The 22,550-nt window shown below is 45.4% G+C and overlaps 3 protein-coding genes across 21 annotated transcripts in view; 2 read left to right on the top strand and 1 right to left on the bottom strand.

Moving 5' to 3' along the window:
- The window catches only part of unc80 (unc-80 homolog (C. elegans)), a 52,248-nt gene extending 44,802 nt beyond the window's left edge, over positions 1 to 7,446 (top strand). For 10 of the 17 annotated variants that reach the window (XM_028010832.1, XM_028010831.1, XM_028010827.1 and 7 more), the window contains 7 exons: positions 317 to 464; positions 1,693 to 1,749; positions 2,619 to 2,700; positions 3,390 to 3,495; positions 3,724 to 3,744; positions 3,990 to 4,183; positions 5,169 to 7,446. In XM_028010832.1, coding sequence (XP_027866633.1) covers positions 317 to 464; positions 1,693 to 1,749; positions 2,619 to 2,700; positions 3,390 to 3,495; positions 3,724 to 3,744; positions 3,990 to 4,183; positions 5,169 to 5,606 — 1,046 coding nt within the window. In that variant the 3' untranslated portion in view covers positions 5,607 to 7,446. Of the gene's footprint in view, positions 1 to 316; positions 465 to 1,692; positions 1,750 to 2,618; positions 2,701 to 3,389; positions 3,496 to 3,723; positions 3,819 to 3,989; positions 4,184 to 5,168 lie in introns of those variants that run through there. The other 7 variants (XM_028010824.1, XM_028010821.1, XM_028010835.1 and 4 more) reach the window with 4 other exon arrangements.
- A 1,190-nt stretch (positions 7,447 to 8,636) lies between these two features.
- On the bottom strand, positions 8,637 to 17,715 carry LOC114140501 (oxysterol-binding protein-related protein 11). 3 transcript variants are annotated; one of them, XM_028010431.1, is made up of 14 exons: positions 16,916 to 17,715; positions 16,712 to 16,780; positions 16,469 to 16,644; positions 16,266 to 16,345; positions 16,004 to 16,186; positions 15,082 to 15,286; positions 14,467 to 14,603; positions 12,820 to 12,960; positions 11,667 to 12,117; positions 11,206 to 11,392; positions 10,329 to 10,511; positions 10,102 to 10,255; positions 9,945 to 10,026; positions 8,637 to 9,808 (listed from the first exon to the last, which is right to left on the bottom strand). In XM_028010431.1, the coding sequence occupies exons 1-13, from the start codon at positions 17,029 to 17,031 to the stop codon at positions 9,961 to 9,963; spliced, it is 2,148 nt and encodes a 715-aa protein (XP_027866232.1). In that variant the 5' UTR covers positions 17,032 to 17,715; the 3' UTR covers positions 8,637 to 9,808; positions 9,945 to 9,960. The 3 variants fall into 3 exon arrangements, with proteins under 3 accessions (XP_027866232.1, XP_027866230.1, XP_027866233.1); XM_028010429.1 differs by having other exon boundaries at positions 8,637 to 10,026; XM_028010432.1 differs by lacking the exon at positions 16,712 to 16,780 and having other exon boundaries at positions 8,637 to 10,026.
- Positions 17,716 to 18,164: 449 nt separating this feature from the next.
- On the top strand, positions 18,165 to 21,821 carry LOC114140502 (glycerol-3-phosphate dehydrogenase [NAD(+)], cytoplasmic-like). The gene is made up of 8 exons (XM_028010433.1): positions 18,165 to 18,358; positions 18,627 to 18,804; positions 19,928 to 20,068; positions 20,137 to 20,275; positions 20,378 to 20,490; positions 20,583 to 20,816; positions 20,924 to 21,030; positions 21,338 to 21,821. The coding sequence occupies exons 1-8, from the start codon at positions 18,318 to 18,320 to the stop codon at positions 21,432 to 21,434; spliced, it is 1,050 nt and encodes a 349-aa protein (XP_027866234.1). The 5' UTR covers positions 18,165 to 18,317; the 3' UTR covers positions 21,435 to 21,821.
- Positions 21,822 to 22,550: the final 729 nt, after the last annotated feature.

The following is a 22,550-nucleotide window of genomic DNA, read 5'->3' as shown; positions in this document are numbered from 1 at the left end:
GTCACTTATTACAATATGATAAGGCAGGGGTGCCCAAAGTCGGTTCCTCAAGGGCCGGTATCCTGCATGTTTTAGTTCTCTCCCTGGTTTAACGCACCTGGATTCAATGATTCGCTCATTAGAAGGCCTAAGAAGAACACTGACATGGTGAAAAGGTTGTTAGTACCACCAGGGAGAGAACTAAAACATGCAGGATGCCGGCCCTCGGGGACCAACTTTGGGCACCTCTGCTCTAAGTCAACGTCGGCCACCGTTTCTTTCCAAACTTGTTTTTCGTTAGGTGTCATCTCACTATTCTACGCTCCCTTTGCTGTAGATGACTCCATGAGTATTCCCAGCGTTGTGAGCGAACACGAGGCCTTCCTCCCCAGAGTGATGTCACAGCGGCGTTTCTCCAGCCACGCCACCGGCTCAGCGGCCGCGCAGCCCGAGAATCCCCGCACCACCATGCTGCCCAGCCAAAGGTAGCGTCCCAGACACACACACAACAAAAAACACGCCGTAGACTGAAGAGTTCGCTTTGAAACTTAACCATATTTTCTTACATCCTGCTTAAATTCAAATAAGATATATTTTTCCTTAAATGAATCCTGAATTAATATTAAAAAAAAAGAAACACATTAATTGTTTCAACTTAAAAACGCATAATGAAAATAATAGCAGGAAAGTTAAATTTGGTGACAAAGTTTGTCACCAGTTCTTTAAGTCTTATGTCAACAGGAGTCCCAAACCACATTCTTGTGGAATGCCACAATGTTAGCGTTAGCACGGTAGCTTCTAACATTAGCATCGTAATGTTAGAGGCTTTAATCACTCTGTTCACTCCAGCCACGGATCAATATGATGCTTTACTTATAATTTTTACCCTTTTAACCAATATAAATAGTCTTAGTAGTTTATATCTTTAACAGTACTGAAGTACCTGGAAGCTATATACTTACATTTAACATTAGTAAGTGTATAAAGTGCTTTATTATTTATTTTAAGACTTACTTGTCTCCAATGTAGTCAACTGTTTGTTTAGTAGAATAATGATAAACTGGTTTAAATTTAATAGCCTAGTGATGTATTTACAAAAATGTAAGAATTAGCATGTTAATGGTCTAGCTAGTAATGCAGAGGCGTTTCTACGAATTGATTTATGATCCATTTCAATGTCCAGTGGTGTTACAATTAAAGATTTATTCAATATTTTAGAGGGACAAAAAGAAGAAATATTGAAGTTTTAATAAATTCTGACATTAAACAAGAGCCTGAGTAAATACAAAGTGCAGTTTTCAAACAGAGGGAATTGTTTTAAATCCTTCTGCCCCAGTTTGCCTGTCAGTGGCAGTGGGAGCTGTGAAAGCTAATATTTTAAATTCCAGATTACAGGCAGAAAAGTGTCAAATTGATGTTTTAGGCCAGTTAGTTTATTTCTGTTAGTGCAGATTCAGGTCTTCTTTATGTAGCATGCAGGACTTTAACCCAATCATACCCCACACCCACAGTCATATTTTTCTGTGTATATATCTGTTGATTTCTAATATTGCTTTAACTCAGCTGATTTTAAAAGTCTGCTCCAGCTTTGGTTTTTGTTTGGCCCCGGCTTTCCATCCTAGATAGAAAGGGTCTGAGGGGGGAGGGGTAATGGATCTCAACTACACTCCCTGAACTCCCACTCTCCCCCCTCCCTCCGCCCCCTTTTTACAGTGAACCCAATGTGCTAGATGAGTGCCAGGGCCTTCTGCAGGAGGGTAACCTCTCTAGGTACAGTGGCCCAGTCGTTGTGTGTGTCCCATCGGTGCATTCTCTGCATCTGTCTGCCACTGGGAGGGGGCATGGCCTCGGGACGGCCTCCTCTGCCGGCCGTCGATCACTCATCCACATCCAGTCAAATCGCCCCTCTCCACTCTCCTGTCTCCTACTCTTTCTGTGTGGGTCCAGCCTTGTTTTCCCTTCACCTCCCCTTTGAGCTCCACACTGACCCTCATCTTCTCAGCTCATCTTGTTGCTATCCTAACCAGGCCCCGTTCACCCGCCCCCCGTACTCCCCACACCTCCCGAACTACAGAGCGCCCCCCACTGGAGCCTGCTCCTCCTGTTAGCTGTGGGTCTCTCCAGTCGATGTGCCATCTCAACAAGTCAGCCTTCCTCCATCGGTGCCATGGTGTCTCATACTGTTTCCGTGTCTAACCGGCTTCTTGCTGATCAAATTGGGCGTCCTGTCGTGGATACCAATCTGTAGGGGCAACGGGGGAACTGGGGCGGCAACAACTCGCCAACACTTTGCTCTTGCTCCACTTTTCTTCTACTTTTATTTAAAACCCATCCAAAAAAAAAAAACCCTCACCTGTTGGTAAATTGGTGTAAGAAGCGTTGCTGCTCCATCCCCCACTACCCCCTGTTGTGTTTTGCTGTCTGAAGCGTTAGCAGCACTTGTTTCTTTTCCTGCTCTGTGGTTTGGTGTTCTGTAGCATACCGTGTGTGTTGTGATGAGTAGTTTAGCATCTCTGTGTCAACCAGAGGTGGGTTTCGGTGAGCGAACACTCGGGTGTTTTGGGGCCCCGTCGCACTGATATGTTTGTGTGTGTTTCCTGCATTTGTGCGTGTGTGTCTGGTCCGGTTGACTGAACCAGGGTTGCCAGCGTGCAAAGTGAGCCTGGCCAGCAGAACCTCCTGATCCAGCCGCCGTTAGGAAGAAAGCGCGGACTCAGGCAGGTACGGACATCCCTTGGGAAAGCTAAGCTGCCGGACTAGCTACTGGGGAAAAATTTACCAATGGGAAACATGGCCAACTGTCACTTTAGAGGTTTTATGTTTAACCGTTTATCAAAATGAAGACGTCCATAACATTAATGTGAAGTGTTGGCATGCTCTCTTAGGTCAGGCCATATTTTATTGAGGTATTGCTTTCCTTTCAGTGTTCAGATGTGATTACCATTTCATCTATAACAATGTTTTTCCAGTATAAGATGTTATTTCAGAGCTAATGCTAACGGTTAGCATTAGCAAATGTTAGCACCTATACACTTTGTTGTCTTTGGCATAACTAGCTTTTTTATCTTTTCTTTTACCACTTTGTTTATTTTGAGTCATTACAAACAACAGTTATTTTTTATTTGACCGAGTATGCAGAGAAATATTAGCATTAGCATTAGCCTGCTCTGCTAGCTAACATTGCATTTCATTATGGCCAGTTCTCACTGATCTGTCACCAACTTTGTTACACTCCATTTGCTGCAATGGAGTGTTAGCAACCTAATCACTTATTAGATTGCTAATAAATGACAGCTGTGTGTTCACAGCAAGCACAGGCGACAGATTCAGCCTGGTTTTGTGTTGAAAGGTTTGGCCTGTGGATGGAGAGGAGCTCCACCTGATTGGAAGTGATTTCTGTCTTCCTGCAGCTGCGGCGCCCCCTGCTGTCCATTCCGAAGACTGAACCGCGAGGCCGTTCTGGAGCCAGACTCTCCACCACTCGGAGGAGCATCCAGCCCAAGAACAAACCTCTGGGTAACGGGAGGTTTTCTGTTTCCTGTTTCTAGATAAAGTCAGACCAGATGATTCTGATAGTCCTGTTGCTGTGCTGAGTCAGCGGCCCAAACCCAAAGCGTAGTGTGTGTAGCAGAGCCGTCCTCCCGTCCAGACCTCTCTTTGTTCCACAGCTGTGTGTTGTACCGCCTGCCACCACACTGACTCTGTCACTTTGTTCTGTCTCATGCCTTATGTTTCGAAATAAAGAAACTTTATTGGACTGTGAAGGTGAGACCCAGCCGTTAACCCCTTCCTCTCCACCCTGCAACGGCCTGCCCCCTTTATATCTGCAACCTTATCCAGTAGGGCGCTCTGCATGTCTGTCTTGCTCCCCACCCAGTATCCCCCCCCCCCCCCCCCCCCCCCCCCTGCACCTCGCCCCCCAAATCCCCTCCTTGAGCCTCCACTACAGTGTTAGCCAGGCACTAGCTGCTGAGTTTTAGGCTTCTAACCACCATTGTGTGTTCCCTCAGCGCACGGAGACCAGAAGAGGTCTGTGACCTTCACTGAGACTCAAGGTCAGCAGGGGGCCCAACAGGGGGCTCCGGGCGCCACGGAGCCCTCAGGTGAGGGCAGGAAGGCCAGCCCGGCTCCGTCCAAGTCCCCCACCCTGGAGGTGCCGTCTGCCACCGTCACAGCCGACCTGCACGGGCCGGCCAGCATCCAGGTAGAAATGAGCATTGCTTAGATTCACAGCTTCCTGTTTACATTGGATCAGTGAAAACAGTCTCCTAGTAACCAGGAAATCCTTTAGAGATCTGGTTTTGCTCACTACTGTAGAGTCAACAAGTTTCCTGTTAAAGGTCAAGGTCGCTCTGAGTGACCTCTAGTTAGCAACAATTCAATAAAATCAAGATTTAATAATGTTATCGTTCTTATTTTAAAGGTACCATAAAAAATTAGTTATTTGTCTCTTTAAATATTAAATTAGTACACGTTCCTACTTAATAATCTGGATACCTCTTTATGTTAAAAAAATCTGTTCTGGTACAGTTTAATGCTTAATCTGTTATATTTGCATATTTGTATCTCTGTTTTATATTTTTCATATATCTATTTAATATTAGATGTGATTTGTGTTTTTTTATTATATTCTAATTTTTAAAATCTCTCAACTTTGATTTATTTTACCCTTACGTTTCTTAATTGAAAATTAAAACCACAATATTGAATATTAAATTTTTTCTAATATATTTTTACTGCAAGTTATTTTTATTACGTAGTTTAAGTTTTAATATTATTTGAACTGAAATTGATTTTAACTCGTCTTATGTAATTTTCTTTTCATTAAATTGTATTCTATTTTACTTTATTTTGTACTTAAATTTTTGTTTTAGTTTTTTTGTTTTGTTTTAAGTTGTCCAACTTAAGTTTATTTTATTTTCTTTCTTTTTTTTTAAAGCTAGTTTGGTTAAACTCAATTTTCTATGTAGGTTAACTTAAAATGCTAAAATCAGGAGCATGTTTCTGGCTCCAGTCATGAAATCATCTGATCAGATCTGACCAATCAGATGCAGCGGTGTGGCTCCACTTTCTGACTATTTTTCTGTGATGACGACGTTCTTCTTCTGTGGTAGTGAAGTGGCAGCAGGGCTGACAGCAGGAGGCGGTGTTGAGGTGGTTTGTGTGACCTGGCTGTTTGCTGCCCCCAGGTTCCTGCCGCCCTGAGCAGCAAGGAGAGGAGGGAGCAGTGGGGTCTCCGCAGCAGCCTGTCCCCCCCACTCTCTATCTCCCGCCCGTCCACTCCCACTCCCCCATCCCGGACCTGCTCACCCCTCCCCCTCCCTCTGTCCCGCACCTCCTCTCCTCTCCCTCCCCCTTTGCCGGTGCTGAGCGCGGCCCCCGCCCCGGGTCCCCCTCCGCCGCCACCACTGCCCCCTGCGTCCAGCATCAGGGACAGCCCCGGGGACGAGGACACGGCGGCGCTGCTGCCCCGCGGCGACGCCCTGCTGCGGCTGAGCGAGGACGACGGCACAGAGAACCCGCTGCTGGCCCCTCTGCTGGCCCCGCTGCTAGGCCCCGCCTCCCCCCGCCTCTCCCCACTCCCTTTCTCTCCTGTCGACCTGGACCTGGATGAGTCCCACGTCTGACAGCAGAAGAAGAGTTCCATCCTAGTTCAGCTTCCTCCATCATCAGCTCCACCAGAGTTTTATTATTACGACTATTTCCTTCATAAATTCAGAGATTTATTTTTAAACTATATTTTCTGCCACATATTTATCAGTCTTAAATATTAAAGCTTCTAACAGATATTTATAGTTAAAGAAGGAACCCTGTCATATTCACTGCACCCTCTACACTTACTGGCACCATGGTCTGAATGCGTCCCTCTAACGCTGGTTGTCGCATATTTTACACATACCAGAAGGTGAATAGTTAACACTCTGCTGCCACATAGAGGTCAAAGTTATACCAGCTACACCTGATTTTAGAGATGTTCATAATGAAATTTCAATGATTAACTTTTGATATCAGCCAGCTTGGCAGCATAAACAACAATAATAGAGGCCCGCAGCATCACAGCTCCTCTACCTTGCTTCACATTGTCCCAGTTCAGGTTAGTAAACTCCACATGTTTACTTTTGTGATGGTAGGACAGAAAGGGCTTTTTTCCCCCCCCTCTGGTCATCAATATGGAGACAGCAGCTAACAGTTGTCATGGAAACAGGGGTTGTGTAGTCTTAGCACAACTTGTAAATGTTTAATAAGTGGATATTTGGATAGAAGAGAGAAAACGTGTTATTCCTTATGAGTTCCACTTTGAAGAGCAACTGGCCTCGGTGTCTCATCAACTTTATTTCCCAGGGAAACAGGAAGTCACAGTTTACTAATTAAAAGTTCCCAGTGTTATTTGTTTCATAGGGAATTTAAAGGCTGGAGCGCAGGGAAGATCCTTTCACAATGAAAACATGTGGCGCTAGTTGAGTTGTACTTTAACTAGGACTGTTTCCATGCACCTTTGCTCATACTGACTACAATGAAGCTTTGTCAAAACAAAAAGCCAAGAAAAGAAAATCATATGCAGAAAATCAGCCAACTGTTAGGTAAAGTGTCTATGTACCAATCTTCACCAGATCGACCTGTAACTGTAGAGGGCGCTGTCTCTAAAAGCCATTTTAAAGCTAATAAAAAATATTTAGTCTTTTTACTATGTGGCACAAGAACATATATTGAGTATTTATTTAATAGAGAGTGAAAATGTATTCATATTTATTTGTTTGTCAGTGACTTTAGTCATAAAAATGTCTATTTTAAGCCACCAGGAGCCAACAGATGATGGAAAACAAAAAGCTTTAACAGTTGGCCCATTGTTCAGAGAAAAGCAATATTTAATCAACTCTGTGCCCCTTTAAATGAGATTTATTGTGTTTTGATTGTGTTCTAATAGTAAAACAATAGAAATAACAGAAACACGCCTGTAGATTATCTGTAGTTCGCTTGTTTGTTGCGCTGCTACGTGTCGTGTTCCTCATCGTCCTGATGTTTGCTGCGTCGTCGTCGTTCAGCAGAAAAACTCCAGCTGTGATGAACCTCGTTGCTGATGTCATGCCTTAAGGGAATCATTTCACCTGTTTCATTCCAGTTGTGCTTACCTGCCATGGTTAGAGGTGTTTTGTGCCATAATTCACACCAACGCACTGTGACTGTAGCTAAATAGCTTCCTGTTTTCTGCTAATGTAGCTCTTTTCCTGGAAACCTGCAACAACGGCTGCATGAGACACAATGCGGTTTCTTTTTACCTGCTAAATAAACAGGATTAACATGACCTCTTGGTTCATTTATATTGTCAAATTTTGCTGTTATGACTCTTTGATGCCAGTAGGGGGCAGTGTATTCCAAAAACAACAGATGTTTCCCTTTAAATGTCTTATATTCTGTCTTGTTTGAATATTTCTCAGCTATCTAAATAAACAAATATTGTTTACAGCCTGCTTGAAGATTTTTTTTTTTTTTTTTGACAAAGTAGACTTGAGAAAAAAAAAAATACCTGAGCTGAAAATACACTTTTTTTGTTTTTCATTCTTTGAAGTTTCTGATTTTTGCCAGTAATCTAACCGTGAAGAACATTGAGAGCAGCGACGAACGCTTCAGGACCACCACGATGCTCTCACACCGACCTGCTGCCAGCTCAACAGTAGGTCATTAGAAAGAAAAACACAAATTAGCTGAAGAATTGAAGAACTTTTTCTCTTTAAAATGTGTTGAAGAAATGCACAGCTTTACCTCTACTGTTGTACATAAACGGTTAATTTGTGTTTCAAAGTCCCAATCACATCTGGAAGAGTTAAAATTCATTAATCAGCCCTCATTTTCAAAACCCAGCATGTCTGCCATTTTAGGTATCGGCAATTTCTTTAAACCAAAAGCATACGGTTAAACTTCTTACTGTAAACGTGCATCTTTGTTTCAATCTGTTCTACGAATCGAAGATGGTTCGCTTGCTTTGCGAACAGTGGTTAACAAAGTAACATGTAGTGAAGGGCTTGAGGGCCACAACAGACTGAGGGCCCTCAAATGAAGTGAATCTATCTCTTACAGAGTTCTCTGGGTTCTCTGACAGCAAAATGAGACAAGTGACTGTGTAGCCAGTCAATTTTAATGTACAACTATAAGTATAGTTATTGCTCATCTGAAAAGGTTTCATGTCATAGATCTTGTGGTTAATGTAAATATAAGAATACATAGTCATGAAATGTATATATATATTTAACATAAATATAATTTCTAAGCTCACTTTGCAACATTTAGCTTAAGTCTCCGTCCTGACATGAAATATGTTTGTATTTAGTCCCATAAATGTCGATGGAGAGTCAGCAGGCCACAGGCGAACTGACAGCAACCAGGATGAAGACTCTGTTCACTGGAGAAAAACCACGGGATTTATGTAAGGTAATAAATGTCCTTATGTTTTATTCTCATCTTTATTCACACCTAATCGTTTCCTGATAACCAGCCAAGTTTCTTTAAGAGTGGGATATTTATTTTTAGCACGTTGTTAGTGGGAGCTGGGTGGAAGTGGAGCACAGTGATCTGCTAATCATTCGTGGTCCTTTTTAGAGTTGTAATAGTTGTCAACCATGTTGTGTGTGAATGTAAAAAAAACAAAATGAGGGCTGTTATCAGAGTTTAGAGTTTTATTGGATTATTAGCGCACGTCCGTTCCGCTGCAACATCAGTGCATTTCACAAATCAGCAAGACAGACGACAGGAAGTCCACAAGAGTGACTCCTTTCACTCCCAAACTCTGACTCTTAAAGGAAAATAGAAACTCAAAACATGAGAACAGAGCAGACATCAGTGCATCGTTCAGGTTAACCACTGGTGGGAAACAACCGGCTCCCCCTGGAGGAGGGAGGAGTCGCTAAGGCACCAGGACTGCAGGTGGGGAGGGGGGGTAGCTTATCGATGGCCGAGTGGACTGATCCCGCCTGGACCCAGACCGGGGTCACTGGGACGGGTTCTTCACACAGAACCAGAACCGTTCCAGCTCCACAGGGAGGAGGGAACAAACAGAACCGCTTTAAAACCAAGAGGAGAGCCATGCAGGAGAACCCGGAACAGCTGCGCTACTGGCTGGGCAGGGCCGGAGCTAGAGCCACCTGGAGCTGGGGGGCCAACACCCAGCAAGACCAGCAGCTACAGGAACCACATGGGGCCCCACAGTTACAGGATAAACTGTGAAGCATTTATTAGCTGTTAATAAACATGGAATGGTTCATAAAAATGTAAAACTTAGCATGCTTAAGGCAACGTTAACTCCTTAATAACCATTTATTACCTGTTTATAAGCACTAAACATGTAATAAATGATTTAAAACTCACAATATCCAGGCAGTTTGAGTAAAGTGACTTTTTACATGTTTAGATGGATTAACTTATTAAAATGTAGTTAAACAAAAGAAAAACAAAATTCTGCACTTTATTGGAAAAAAAAAACACCACTTAAAGACAAAGAACAAATTAATGTGAATACAGTGAAGAAGGCCAAAACGTATCATTCCAGCATATATGTATATACATATAGATGAATAATATCTCTTAGAAAGACTTTTGGGGCAAATACTTTCAATTTCTTGGACCAGTTTAGATCTGTGGGATTTTGGAGCAGTTTTCCTGTGACGTTCGTCCTGATTGGTTGAGCTGCTGGTCTAGAGCAATCGCAGCACATCGCTCGCCCCTTTCTCTCTCCTCAAACAAACGCCCCTCTTAAACCAAAGTGTAGCTGAAGGTGGAGAAAAGAAGCAAACCAAGCAGATCCCAACCCTCCAAACCGTCTTAAGGCTGTTAGTACCTGTACAAGAACACGTCGAGATATAAAAACGAGCAGCGGGGCGGCAGCTCGTCCTCTGAGGCTTCGAGCACCACCTGATTGGCCGCCGGTTGCCAGAGTGCCCCGCCTTCATCCCAACTGTGTGCAACTCACTCATATTCAGCCACCTGGACTTAAAGACAGGAAACGTAGGGCTTTGAATTCTTCCAGAGAGGCTTGCTGTAGGCCCAGCCTTCACCCTGCAGAGAGAAACAGGAAGTAGTTTGGTTCCTGCTGCTAGGTGACAGGAAGGGCCGGCTGCGATGGACGCTCACCTCCCGGTCAAAGTATCTGGTCCTCCACGGCGTCTCGGTCTCGGCCCGCTGGCGCTCCTCGGCCCGCTGCCGCTCCTCCAGGACCCTCTTGTGTTCGGTGGCTTTATCGATGTCCTTCTGCCGCAGCGCCTCCGTCACGTGCTGCCACAGCCGCCTGCAACACGAGTTCACCGCGTTGGACAACGGACATCGCTAACATGGACACTTCCCGCCAGAACCCAGCCCACCTGGACTCTGTGGGCGCTTGCTTCTCTATGGGCCGGACCCGCTTCCTGGTGACGGGCAGCTTGGTGACGTCCACCACCTTGGTCTCTCCGCTTGTGTAGCTGAACTCCAGCACGCCGTTCCACTCGCCCTGAACCCGACACACCACCGCGTTGGTGGAGTTGTGCTTCACCTCCGCCGTTACCCTGAACACCAACAACAACGTTTAGCAGGAGCTAACGCTAAAGTGCTGTACCGACTCCATATTTAGCAAAGCTAACACTAAAGCTGTATTTAGTGGAAGCTGATAGAATTTGAATGGAAGTTTGGCTCTCTACCCTTGACAGACTTCAATACTCGAGCAAAAATTTTACTGACATAATTTACATGTTCAGTAATGTCCATATTGTGTTTGTTGTCCATGCTTTATTTTCTTAATAGTTGATAACTAAAACTTTGACAGTTTATCAAACAGCCAACTAAATTAGCGTTTTAGAATCTATCTGAAAATGTTTAGCACACTTGGCTTCCCCTAAATGAAAAATTAGCCCTGCTATTGGTGTATTAGTGGAAGTGTTTCCACCACTGATAATAAATCAGTTAGTAACACTGTAAATGTGTAAGTAATACACATTTACAAACACTTAAGGTGGATTTTAGGGCATTTATTGGCTTCCAGTGAGCGGTTTGGTTTGGTTCTTTATTCAGAAGAGTGTTTCCACCTCCAGTTGGACTCTCAGTCTGTCATGCTAACTGGACAGAACCAGTCGTTTTTCTATCCGCCAATCAGTGGATGGTGTTGTGTGACGCCAGTATCTCTACCCTAACTGTATCTTTTAATGGAGCTGCAGCTGAAGGGAGGATTAGCTGGTGGTTTCCATGGCGCCCAGCGGTACGTACTTGTGTAACTTTCCGCCGTAGAAGGGCTTGGTCTGGAAGGTGATGACGGCCGAGTATCCGGACTTGTTGCAGGCGATGTTGACCTTTCCGCCCAGCTCCACCCAGGGCACGGTGAGGATGGAGCGGGCGTAGGCGCAGGGCAGCGTGAAGGTGTACTCCTCATCGTGCTCCAGCAGATGCAGGCAACCTGGACAGAGACGTTGTGAATCAGAGCGGACAAATCCTCGAGAGGCGGCCGTGAAACCAGACGCTGAAAATCCAATCCCGCTGGCTCTGATAAGCCTCATTAATTACTCACAGCCGCCGTTAAATATACATCAGCTGCTATCTGTTCTTTCCAGTCTGCATTAAGTACAGAAGAAGCAGCAGATCCCGACAGCCTGATGCCTTCAGGAACCGAGAGCACAGAGCTCATCGAAGCTAAGTTAACGCTAACGCCACAGGCGGATGCGTTCACTGACCTTCTCCGATCATGGACACGCCGATGGACATCCCCATGAACTTGCTCTTGGTCCACACGTGTGTGTTCACACACATCTGCCTCTCCGGACACTCTGCGTAGAAGCCAGACACCGGGGGATGATGGGACACCTGCTCCGCCACAAAGCGCACCTGGTAGGGCTCCGGGGCCGCGGCGGGGGGCTCGGCCTCCCCCTGGAGGGCCTCGGGCCCCCGGGGGACCCTCCAGGAGCAGTGGAAGGTCTCTCCGATGATGGGGTTGTAGGGCTTCTTGGCGATGGCGCCCTTTCGGCCCTCGTGGAACGACGTGAGGTAGTACTCCACGAAGCGGATCATGCGGTCCTCTGGGCTGTTGCCGTCGGTGACGGTGACGAAGAGCTCCGGGTGGGACATGAAGTCTGCGTACATCTCCAGCAGGGAGCGCTTCTCCAGGATGAAGGTGGGCAGGACCACCTGGGGGACGGGTTTACACGTCACACCCTCCAAACCGAAAACCTCAACTGACCACAGCACATATTTAGCACCTAGCTGGGAGCTTCTGGTTGCTATGGAGATCCCAGTTTACCTGCCTTCTAAGTAGTGCTTGGCTCATTTAAATCACTTTAATTCTGAGTTCTCTTCTTCCCAATATTTAAGAGTAGCTAAGTAAAAAATGACTAAATGCACCAAGTCTAGAAAGTCCCACTACATTCAGTCTGTAAATGTTTTGACTAGCAGCTAGTAGCTTCATCCAATATCAAAGTTAAGAGCATCAATCCTAATTATGCTAATAAAAATACATTTTTTTTGTTAAAACTCCACCAGGAAAATCCTGATCGGAGCGTCTGGAGCAGAAGCGACAGGATTTGATTTGATTGTGAGTTGGGTTACAATCCTGACCCTGACTTTAGATTATTTAGTAAAACTGATTAAACACCAATAAACACCAATACATGAGCATGAGAACTGCTGTATGCCTGGTCTCCTGAAGGGGGCAGTGCAGGTCACCTAGTTCAGTTTTAACCAGAAGCTGTAGAGGGAAGCCATCCAGGTGTTAAACCTGGACCTTTTGAAGATTGATGCTTTATTAGCAGAAAAATTAAAGAACCAACAGCTTCCCCTTCTGCTGTCAGGCCGAAACCTGATCCTGCTCTGTGATTGGTGGACGGGCCGTACCCGGGTCAGGTCCATGCCCAGCTTGAGCTGCGACAGAAGGTGCAGGATGACGCTGCGCTCCTCCTCCACGGCCCCCAGGTCCTCCTCCGTGTCCATGAACGAGTCCTCCACCTCGTCCTCCGGGTCCACCACCTCCTGCTCCTGCCAGACGAAGCCCAGGGCAAAGCTCAGCGCCTCAGGTCAAACAGCTCCTTACAGTAGACATTACAGTAACACTCTGCTGGTTCTGGTCCGTTCTCCACCCAGAATGCCTGCTTTTTACTCAAAATACAATAAGCTGCTCTTTAAAATAATAAAATTGATAATTTATTGACAACCAATATCAGTTATCGGTCATAAAAACATTAATATCTGTGTCCCTTGCACACACAAAATGATCCTAGAAATATTCATTGCTTATTTGTATTTTTATTTATGAATGTTATTATACCTAAAATTGTTCCCACAGTAGACAAAACTCACAAGTTTTACCACAAATTATTAAGTTTATAACATGATAGAAGTTATTCTGGTTCAAACTGGTGGATTTAAAGGGACTCGCTTATTAAATCTAATTTCTTAACTCTGATTGGTCCACTCCAGGTTGGCCGTATGCTACGCTGTTAGCGTCAACACAACCCAAGCTCTGCAGGAAATAATCTCAAGTCTTATAGGAACCTCTTGGCTTCTTTGACATTTTAGATTTTTAATTCATGACTTTTCTTGTGTTTGAAATTAAACCAAATTGCATTTAAAAAAATTTTTTTTTAATATATGAAGACTATTTTCTGTATCCAGAAATTAATCCAGAAATGAATTAGAAAGTTTACACTACTTCCTGTTCTCTAACCGAGTTACTTCATTAGAAAATGTATTCATTACATTAAAAGCAAAAACAATTATATGCAATACAAAAATAAATACAAGTCAATAAAATGAAAGGCAGCAGAAAGAGGAAACATAAAAAAACAGAAATATATGGGTTTTTTTTATTTGCTCTTTCACTTGCTTTTGATTGACTTTTTAATCATTTTGTGTGAAAACCCTTGGAGAAGTCTGGATTTTATGTCTCCTCATTGAAGATGAATTATGACCTGAAATCTATGCATTTCCATAGAAGGATGACAGAAATGAGTGACTTTCTCCACTAAATACAGAAATGTTCCCGTTTTATTCACAGGTATTTTAATGGCTAAACTTCATAATACAAAATCCGTGAGGGACGACGGAGTCCCTGCTCGAAATTCCGTGAAAGAGGAAGCCCATTGAAAGGCTGTTTACATCGTTTTAAACTGCGTGACTGTGAGCGTGAGTGGAAATAAAAATACCAACAGGTATTTTGTTCCATATAACACAGTAGGAGTGTAACAGGTAAACCTTCTATGGATGCAAAAGCAAGAACCCCCCACTTTGTGTTTCTGTGTTTGATATGATGTGAAGCACTTTGAAATGCCTTGCTGCTGAAATGTGCTATACAAATAAAATTTGATTGATTGATTGATAAATATGTGACTGAAACTAATGATGGCATTTATGAGACAGAACCGTTATGACCCAGGTAGAGCATTTTATTGATAAAAACTGATCATGTTTGAAGTTTATGAAGTGACATTAAACAATGAAACGTGCAGTGAAGGAAGCCCGTCCCCATGGTAACGGCGTTCTTACCTCAGAGCAGCTGCAGGCGTCGGGGGCGCTGAGCGGCAGGCGTCCCCCGTCCAGTGGGGTGTGGTTGCCCAGCGGACTGCTGCCGTTCTTCAGGACGTCGTCGGCCACTTTGGGCTCCAGCCACTCGATGGTGGGTCCTGTGGAGGCAGGCGAGGGCCCCGCGGCGGGCCCCGCACAGGCATCAGCGGCTGAGCTCATGGTGGTACCCCCTCCCCTCCTCACACCCCCCCTAGCAGCTCCACCTGCTGCTCTGACCCAATGCGACAGCAGGAGCACTGGGAGTAACACGGCACCGCCTCAGACCGCGGCTATCACCACAGCGTGGCCCCGCCCACAGGAAGCCTCCTGCTGCTCTGACTGGCCGGCTGCTGGCCAGGTAAGGAGATCTGCTGTGAAACTGGGACACATTTAGCCGAGGCAGAGTGGCGGCGAGCGGGTCAGAGCGGATCGGAGCGCGGCGTTCTGAGGCTGCTGCAGCCTCAGAACACCGCTGGGCCTGCTCCACCTGCCCCACCTGCCCAGGTGAATATTTAACAGGTGCAGATCAAATTACCTGTCCAGACGGCCAGCTGCTCCGGTTCCCATCAATAATGCAGCATAATTCCAGTCACTCACCCCCCAGGGCGGCCCGCTGCTGCGCCACCTGCTGCAGCTGCAGGATGTGCAGGCACTCGCTCAGGCAGCTCATGGTGGCCATGGAGGTGGCCTTCAGCATCAGCAGGTCCTGGTTCAGGGGGGACAGGCCGGGGCCCGGGGCCGCCGGCAGCCCCTCGATGCTCTGAATCAGGTCCCGGTGCTGGCCCTGGGCCTGGCTCATCATCTGGACACAAACAGAACCACATCTGGGTTAAAGATGAGCCAACATCAGCTCTGATTCTGCTGATGCTGCCTGCCAGGATGGCAGCAGTGCAGTAGCTCCCCCTGCTGGACACACAGCGCACCACCACTCACCTCTGAATATTTCATGATTTAAGACAATACAGCTAATTACACATCAGCAGGAAATCACACTTTGCCCTCCCTTCTACAGCAGGGGGCACCAAAGTGCAGCCCAGGGGCCACTTGTGGCCCTTGCACTGATTTTTTTGTGGTCCCCAACTGCAGTTCAAGAATAGTAACAATTTCCAATGGAAAATGTTAAGTACAACATAAAGTATTTGTAGTTTTACAACCAAACGTTGTAAGTAGAATGACGTCTATCTAGAAGTCAATTTTGCAGCATCCAAATCAACTTTGATTTAATTTATTAAACGTCGCTAAATATGTTTAGAAAGAAAGTGATCCAATTCCTGTTTTTATAACAGGATACGTTTGAATATTCTAAACACTTGCCATATATATTTCTTTTTCTTATATTACAGCAAATGTGGCTCTGGATCTAGGGGGAATGACATCACTTTTCTTCCAAAAAACTAAACTAAACAAAAAAACAGACCCACCTGGGTCTGGATCAGCCTGTCTGCTGATTCCGCATGATTCAGAAACCGAACCAGTTACAGACAGATGGGTGTCGGCCATGTTGGGGTTTGTGTCGTACCTCCCTGGCGTCCAGCAGGTGGTCGGGCATCAGGGACTTCCTGCTGGAGTAGACGGAGCCCTTGTGGTTTTGCGTCCAGCCGAACAGGGCCGAGGCGCTCTGACTGGGCCGCCGCAGAGACATCGGCGAGCTGGCGCTGCTCTGGGACGCCACAGAGTACCTACGGCTGGGGGCGGGGTTGCTCTGGGAGACGAGACACACATGACGAGATGGTCCAGAGCCGGTCTGGGTCAGAACGAGAACCAGGCGGGACCTTTCCTACCTTGCCCAGGGCCTCGGTGTGGTGCTGAGTGCAGATCTGCAGCCGGCTCACCCAGTGCTGCCTCTCCTTGGCGTCACTGGCTACACACACACACAAACACAGAGGAGAGAGAATCATCGATCCTGCGCCTCACCGGCTGCACATAATGGACCTGCTGCAGATCAATACCAGCAGCTGGATGATGGTGATGATGGTGGACTCACCTCGCAGCTTGTACTGTTCTCCACTGATGGCGTTCACGGTGAAGGTGTGGGAGTCCTCGTCGCTGGGGGAGATGACGGCCCCGGCCAGCGGCAGGCTGCCCCGGGGCTTCTGGGAGCGGGACTGCTCGTTCACAAAGTACTCCAACAGACCCGCCTCATTGTTCAGGACAAAGAACCTGGAGGAGCAGCCTGTCAGTGACCAGAACACCGGGTTTAAAGCGCAAGCGCCAGGTAACAACTCACCTGTACTGCCAGCCTGTCACCAGGTTGGTGTACTTCATCAGATAGCCGTCAATGTTCTCCATGTGATCGCTTCGGACAGACAGAAATGTTTAGGTCAACACAGATTGATGATCAGCGGCTACTGACAGTCAGCGCGCAGGGCAAAGTCCGCCACCTTCACTCAGGTGAGTCAGGTTGGCAGGTAAACAGAGCAAAAGCACCCACCTGTACTGCCAGCTCTTCCCGCCCGCTCTCCCCGAACTGGGGGTTCTGTTCGGGGGAAATGCATCCACTTTCCCCTCGTTCTCCGCGACCCGAACCGCCGCAGTTTCCCCCTGCATGGTCACAAGGCAGAGCCCTTGCCTCCGTCAGCCCTGCTCCTCCTGCGGCGGCGGAGGCTAGAACTTCTGATGCTAAGCTGAGATTTGATCACCCAGCTCGAGCTTCTGGGTTCTAATTTCGCCCCACTCCAGGAAAAGTTGTCACCCGCCTCTGGGAAAACCGGCTTGGAGCCCTCCTTCGGACAGTTAGGGGACTACGGCTAAGGAAACATAATTAAACGATGTAGCTGGACAGCCTCTGCTAGCTGCTGCTCTTTACTGCCTCGGCAGGAACGCGATTGTCACGTGACTGTTTGACGGGAGCGCATTTCCGGTTTGGATTTAAAGAAATAAAACAATAAGAAAAATGAACAACCAAAACCCGCTGCTAATGTTACAAAATAAAACGTTTTCCAATGTACAAATCGTATGAAGTACATTCAGAGTACTTCAATTTGCCCCTAAGAACGCTCACTCGGCTAAGTTTCTACAAAATACATCGTTTGTAAAACAGATGTTACACTGATCAAGTTTCAACCCCCCAAATTTTCGCAATTCTTAGGATAAATGTCGTCATACAATTTGCTAACTGAACTTATTTATCACCTCATTAATGTAACTTATTTCCACTGTAAAGAAATGTACAGTATTTGACCAAATTGCATCACAATGATTAATGTTGAAATATCTGTCTTACACCAAACTGATATTAAAAATAAATCTTATATTGCTAAGATTAAGTAGTTTTATTTATTTTCTAGAAATAAAGCAATTGCTACTTTTCCTTAATATTAGAATTTTTACTTTTTTAATTTAATTTGATTATTCTCGCATTCTTAAAACCATTTACACCATTATTTTGAAAGTCTCACAAACCGGAAGACTAACCATTCAGAGTTCTGCTCCATAGTAGACGTTATGATTAGCGGTATCCCAATTATTTAGTGGTTATTTATCAATCGGCGCCCTCTAAAACATCATTGCAGCTTACATGCTGGTGTATTTTATTTTTTACGCACCCAACGCCGTATTCGGCCGCATTATTATCGTCGTTAAAAGTAATTTAAGCCTTTTATGTGGAGCTGAAATGAGGAAGTTTGTGGAAATCCTTTGAGATTAGCAGGTTTGTGCTCCACGCAACACTTCAGGTTGCTGAAAGTCCACGGGAGGAAGTGGGAGGCGGAACCGTGGCGAGCTCAGGGTGGAGCGGGTGTCTTTTAGCAGCAACGGGGCGGATAAGGAAGTTCCACTGGCGAGTGGAGAACAACACATACTTCAGTCTGGCAAAGCGTTTACCCAGTTTCAACATGCCTGCTCAGAAAGTCTGCATCGTTGGATCTGGAAACTGGTGACTTTACTCTATATTCATGTTTTTTGCTTTATGGCTTCTTTATGTTGCGGTCAGCGTTGAACTAAATTTGAATTAGGCAGATTCAAACCTGTTGGGTTATCTCTACTCTGTGTCACTCCGGGGATTTAAATGTCCTCTTCTCTTCTTTTAAATGTGCAAATAAACCATTAGCATCAAAGCTTTACCAAAACCTGTCACCCTTTGTTAAATAATGTCCTGTGATTGGCTGGAGTCCTCCATCCTGAACTTGTGGCTCTTCCTCCAGGGGATCCTCCATCGCCAAGATCATCGGCCACAATGTGAAGGCGTCCAACCGCTTCAACCCCATGGTGAACATGTGGGTCTACGAGGAGATGGTCGACGGCAGGAAGCTCACCGAGATCATCAACACCGAGCACGAAAACGTCAAATACCTGCCGGGACACAAGCTGCCCAAGAACGTGGTAGGGCGTTGCTGTTTCCGAGAATTTATCCTCCACAGTCCTGTCCCTACAGGAGCAGGAATGTCCCTGGAAAGAGTTTATCTGTCTTGGTTCTGGGGAGCGGAGCAGTACTCACTGGGAAAGATCAAAGTGTGGCTTTCAAGCACCATCATGCTCACCATCCATAGATGGAATTATTAAAAAATCATTAATTTCTCCCAATTATTCAACTTCCAACCCTTATCTACCTAGTAACAGGACAGGTGTCCAACCTGAACGTTTCCGGTCCACCGGGTCTGACCGTTTGCCTCGGCTGCAACTCAGTGAAGGTGCAAGTTGCTAAGTGTTGCACACTTAATAATTGATCAGTCTGCTTTTGTACTGTACTTGTAACCAGGTACAGTGGGCCCCCGACTAGTCACAGCTCAGTTTTTGCAGATTTTTCTGCGGGAACGCAACTTTCAATTATTCATAGAAAATTTGCCAATTCGTGGATTTTGTTTTTCGGATCTGTAATATTTCAGACAAAATGCAGCTTGGGAAGCTGAGATATCTAAGAGTGATTCTACTAGACATGTTGGCGTTTTGCACAGCAGCCAATCCGGGAGTGTGATTTCTTTTCCTTGGCACTGATTGGCTTTAAGGCTGCAGCTAATGTTTATTTTACTAATTGCTTAGTCTGGTGATTAATTGGGTAATCAAAATAAAAATAAAAATAAACATTTGCATTGTGCAGCTTTCTCATTGAGGCTTTTTTATATAATGTTAGAAATACATTAAAAGATGCACATAAAGAAGTTTCTTTGTCAAATGAGAAAACAAACATTTTTGCCTTAATTTCAATAAGAGCATTTCTGTGATGAATGCTTGATCTGTAGCAAAGGCATAGTTATGGTTTCATTACTGAAATAAAAATGAAAAGTCAGTTTGTTGCATTTGTTGCAAAATCTTTAAAAATGCAGAATGAAGCATAAATTTGAGCTTTGAAGTTTTTTTGAAAGTGATAAAATCCCGTCTCGTTCTTGTGGAATCAGTGTTGCGTCTCGTGTCGTGAGTTTTGGGTATGGCCATAGCCTGGTCAACATTTTTGAGACTTCAGTCTGGGTGGTGTGGTCTCTAGTGACGGAGGTTGCCGTGTTTCCAGGTGGCTGTTCCTAACGTCACCGAAGCCATGAAGGGAGCCAGTATCCTGGTCTTCGTCATCCCTCACCAGTTCATCAGTAGACTCTGCGACGAGATGAAGCCTCACATGACGGAGGGAGCCATCGGGATTTCCCTCATCAAGGTGGGGTTGTGGTGTTGGAGGAGTTGGCTGCAGAGGGTTTCGCTGCTGAACGCTGTGCTGCTCTGCAGGGAATCGACGAGAGTCCGGATGGCCTGAAGCTCATCTCCGACATCATCAGGGAGAAGCTGCAGATCGACGTCAGCGTGCTGATGGGGGCCAACATCGCCAACGAGGTGGCCGACGAAAAGTTCTGCGAAACCACCATTGGTCTGCTCTCATTCTGGTTCAAATGGGGAAAGTGCTGATGTTAGCGGCCCACAGGATGACTTCCAGTTTCAGAGTCTGACTCATGTTTCCGCTTCCATGAAGGGGCGAAGAACGCGGCGCAGGGCCAGCTGCTCAAGGAGCTGCTGCAGACGCCCAACTTCCGCATCACCGTGGTTCCTGAGAGCGACACGGTGGAGCTGTGTGGCGCCTTAAAGGTACACACACGTGTCAGCGCATACCTTAACTTAACTTCCGCCTGTTTCCAGCTTAACCAGCTGTTCTCTGACCCTCTCTATACCCATCCCAGAACATCGTGGCGGTGGGCGCCGGCTTCTGCGACGGCCTCGGGTTCGGCGACAACACCAAGGCGGCGGTGATCCGGCTGGGCCTGATGGAGATGGTGGCGTTTGCCAAGATGTTCTGCAAGGGCAACGTGAGCTCTGGCACCTTCCTGGAGAGCTGCGGCGTGGCCGACCTCATCACCACTTGCTACGGCGGGCGGAACCGCCGCGTCGCCGAGGCCTTCGTCAAAACCTCCAAAGTGAGTCAGACGCAGGAAGTGCATCACAATGTTTCCCCTTCCTCACTTAATGGAGTTGAAATGAGCTAGCTGCCAGGCGTCATGGAGCGTTGTGTTTTCCTGTGCAGTCCATCGCTGAGCTGGAGGCCGAGATGCTGAACGGCCAGAAGCTGCAGGGTCCACAGACCTCAGCCGAGGTCTACAAGATCCTTCAAAATCGAGGCATAGTTAAGAAGTAAGTTCCCCACCACATACTGCAGCTCTAGTACCTAGGTTTATACATAGGTAGTATTAAAATTACATGCCCACTGTTTGGTCTTCTCGTCCAACATCACTGTCTGACCTCACAAATGGATTTCTGTAAAAATGGTCCGAAATTTCCTGTAAGACTCTTTTAAACCTTGTGGGATGACACAGTAGAAGCTGTTAGTTACATTATGTTAAAACCTGTTAATAAGCTTATTTTGTTTCCCTCATGTGTGTTCATAATGCACGCTTTGTGTTTTCTATCACTAATGCTGTAAAATGTTTGTGTCCAACAGGTTTCCTTTGTTTGTTGCCGTCTACCAGATTTGCTATGAAGGGAAGGAGGTGAAGGAGTTCATCACCTGTCTGCAGAACCACCCTGAGCACATGTAGCCTCCAACTGGCTGCAACCTCAACCTCCCACCACTAGAGGGTGGCAGAGATCCACAAGATAAGCGCACAACATAGTAGACAACCTGGCACGTGAAAACTGTTTAACCTTGGCTTGCAGTGTGTGTATGTGTTGTTTTTTTTAATTTTTCTAATTGTTATTTTTACTATTACACTTTGTGGGAACAATCATTAATACAAACTTTTCTTTTCATGTTTTAATGGGTCCAAATCCACCATTTATACGCGAGAGCGCCCGAAGTGTCTTCACTTTTTTACTTTTATATATCACTACACCATGTACATCCCTGGTCTCAGAAAATCAACAACGGGTGTTATTTTTTTATTTTCATGCGAAGTGTTTGACTTATTAAAATTGGTTTCCGAGAAGCTGTGAAGTCTTTGTTGTCTTTGTGTGGAAAACATATCGGCTTTTAAGCGTTATGGCAGGAAAATCACACTATTTAAATCTACATTGTACATGTTAGAAATTTGCGTTCTCACATTGTACTGGCAAATCCATGATGGACCAATCACTTGACTTTACATGTGGATTTTCGGTTTTGCTTGTTAGATTCCAAAGCGGGCAGAAAATGATTCCCATTTAAACAGCTGTAACTATGAAAAGCCGATTAAGCAACAAACTTGTTTCTTTGTCCCATCATGCAGACCAGAAAAACATTTGGGATTCCCCTTTGACCTTTTTGCGATTTTCCATTTTGGAATCTGATTTCTAACAATCACTTGTGTTGGTACATCATTTTTAACAGGAAATACCAAAAAAGCCTCCAGTTTTGAGGGTTGATAAAAGAGCTAACAAAGTGTTTACCTAAAAGCTAACATTGTAGCATGTTAGTGCTAATATCAAATATACAAATACACTTTGAGTGAAAAATACACTTATTTTTCATTCAAACAATTGGTCTATTCAGAGCTAAACAGCATAGCAACTTCCCTCATCAGCAAATGTAGTCGTAAACATAATTAGGTCAAATTAAAATGATGAAATCAAGTGTACATTAGCACCATTTGAAATAGCTACAACTAATTATTGCAACTGATAGCATATCAGGTCTAAAGAGGTGTAATAAGAAAAGTAAGTTTTCTTTGAAGGCTTTG

The sequence above is a fragment of the Xiphophorus couchianus genome, chromosome 24, assembly GCF_001444195.1.
Source record: "Xiphophorus couchianus chromosome 24, X_couchianus-1.0, whole genome shotgun sequence".
Lineage (NCBI taxonomy): Eukaryota > Metazoa > Chordata > Actinopteri > Cyprinodontiformes > Poeciliidae > Xiphophorus > Xiphophorus couchianus.
The sequence above is the reverse complement of the archived record's forward strand: the minus strand, read 5'-3'. Positions and strand labels throughout refer to the sequence as shown.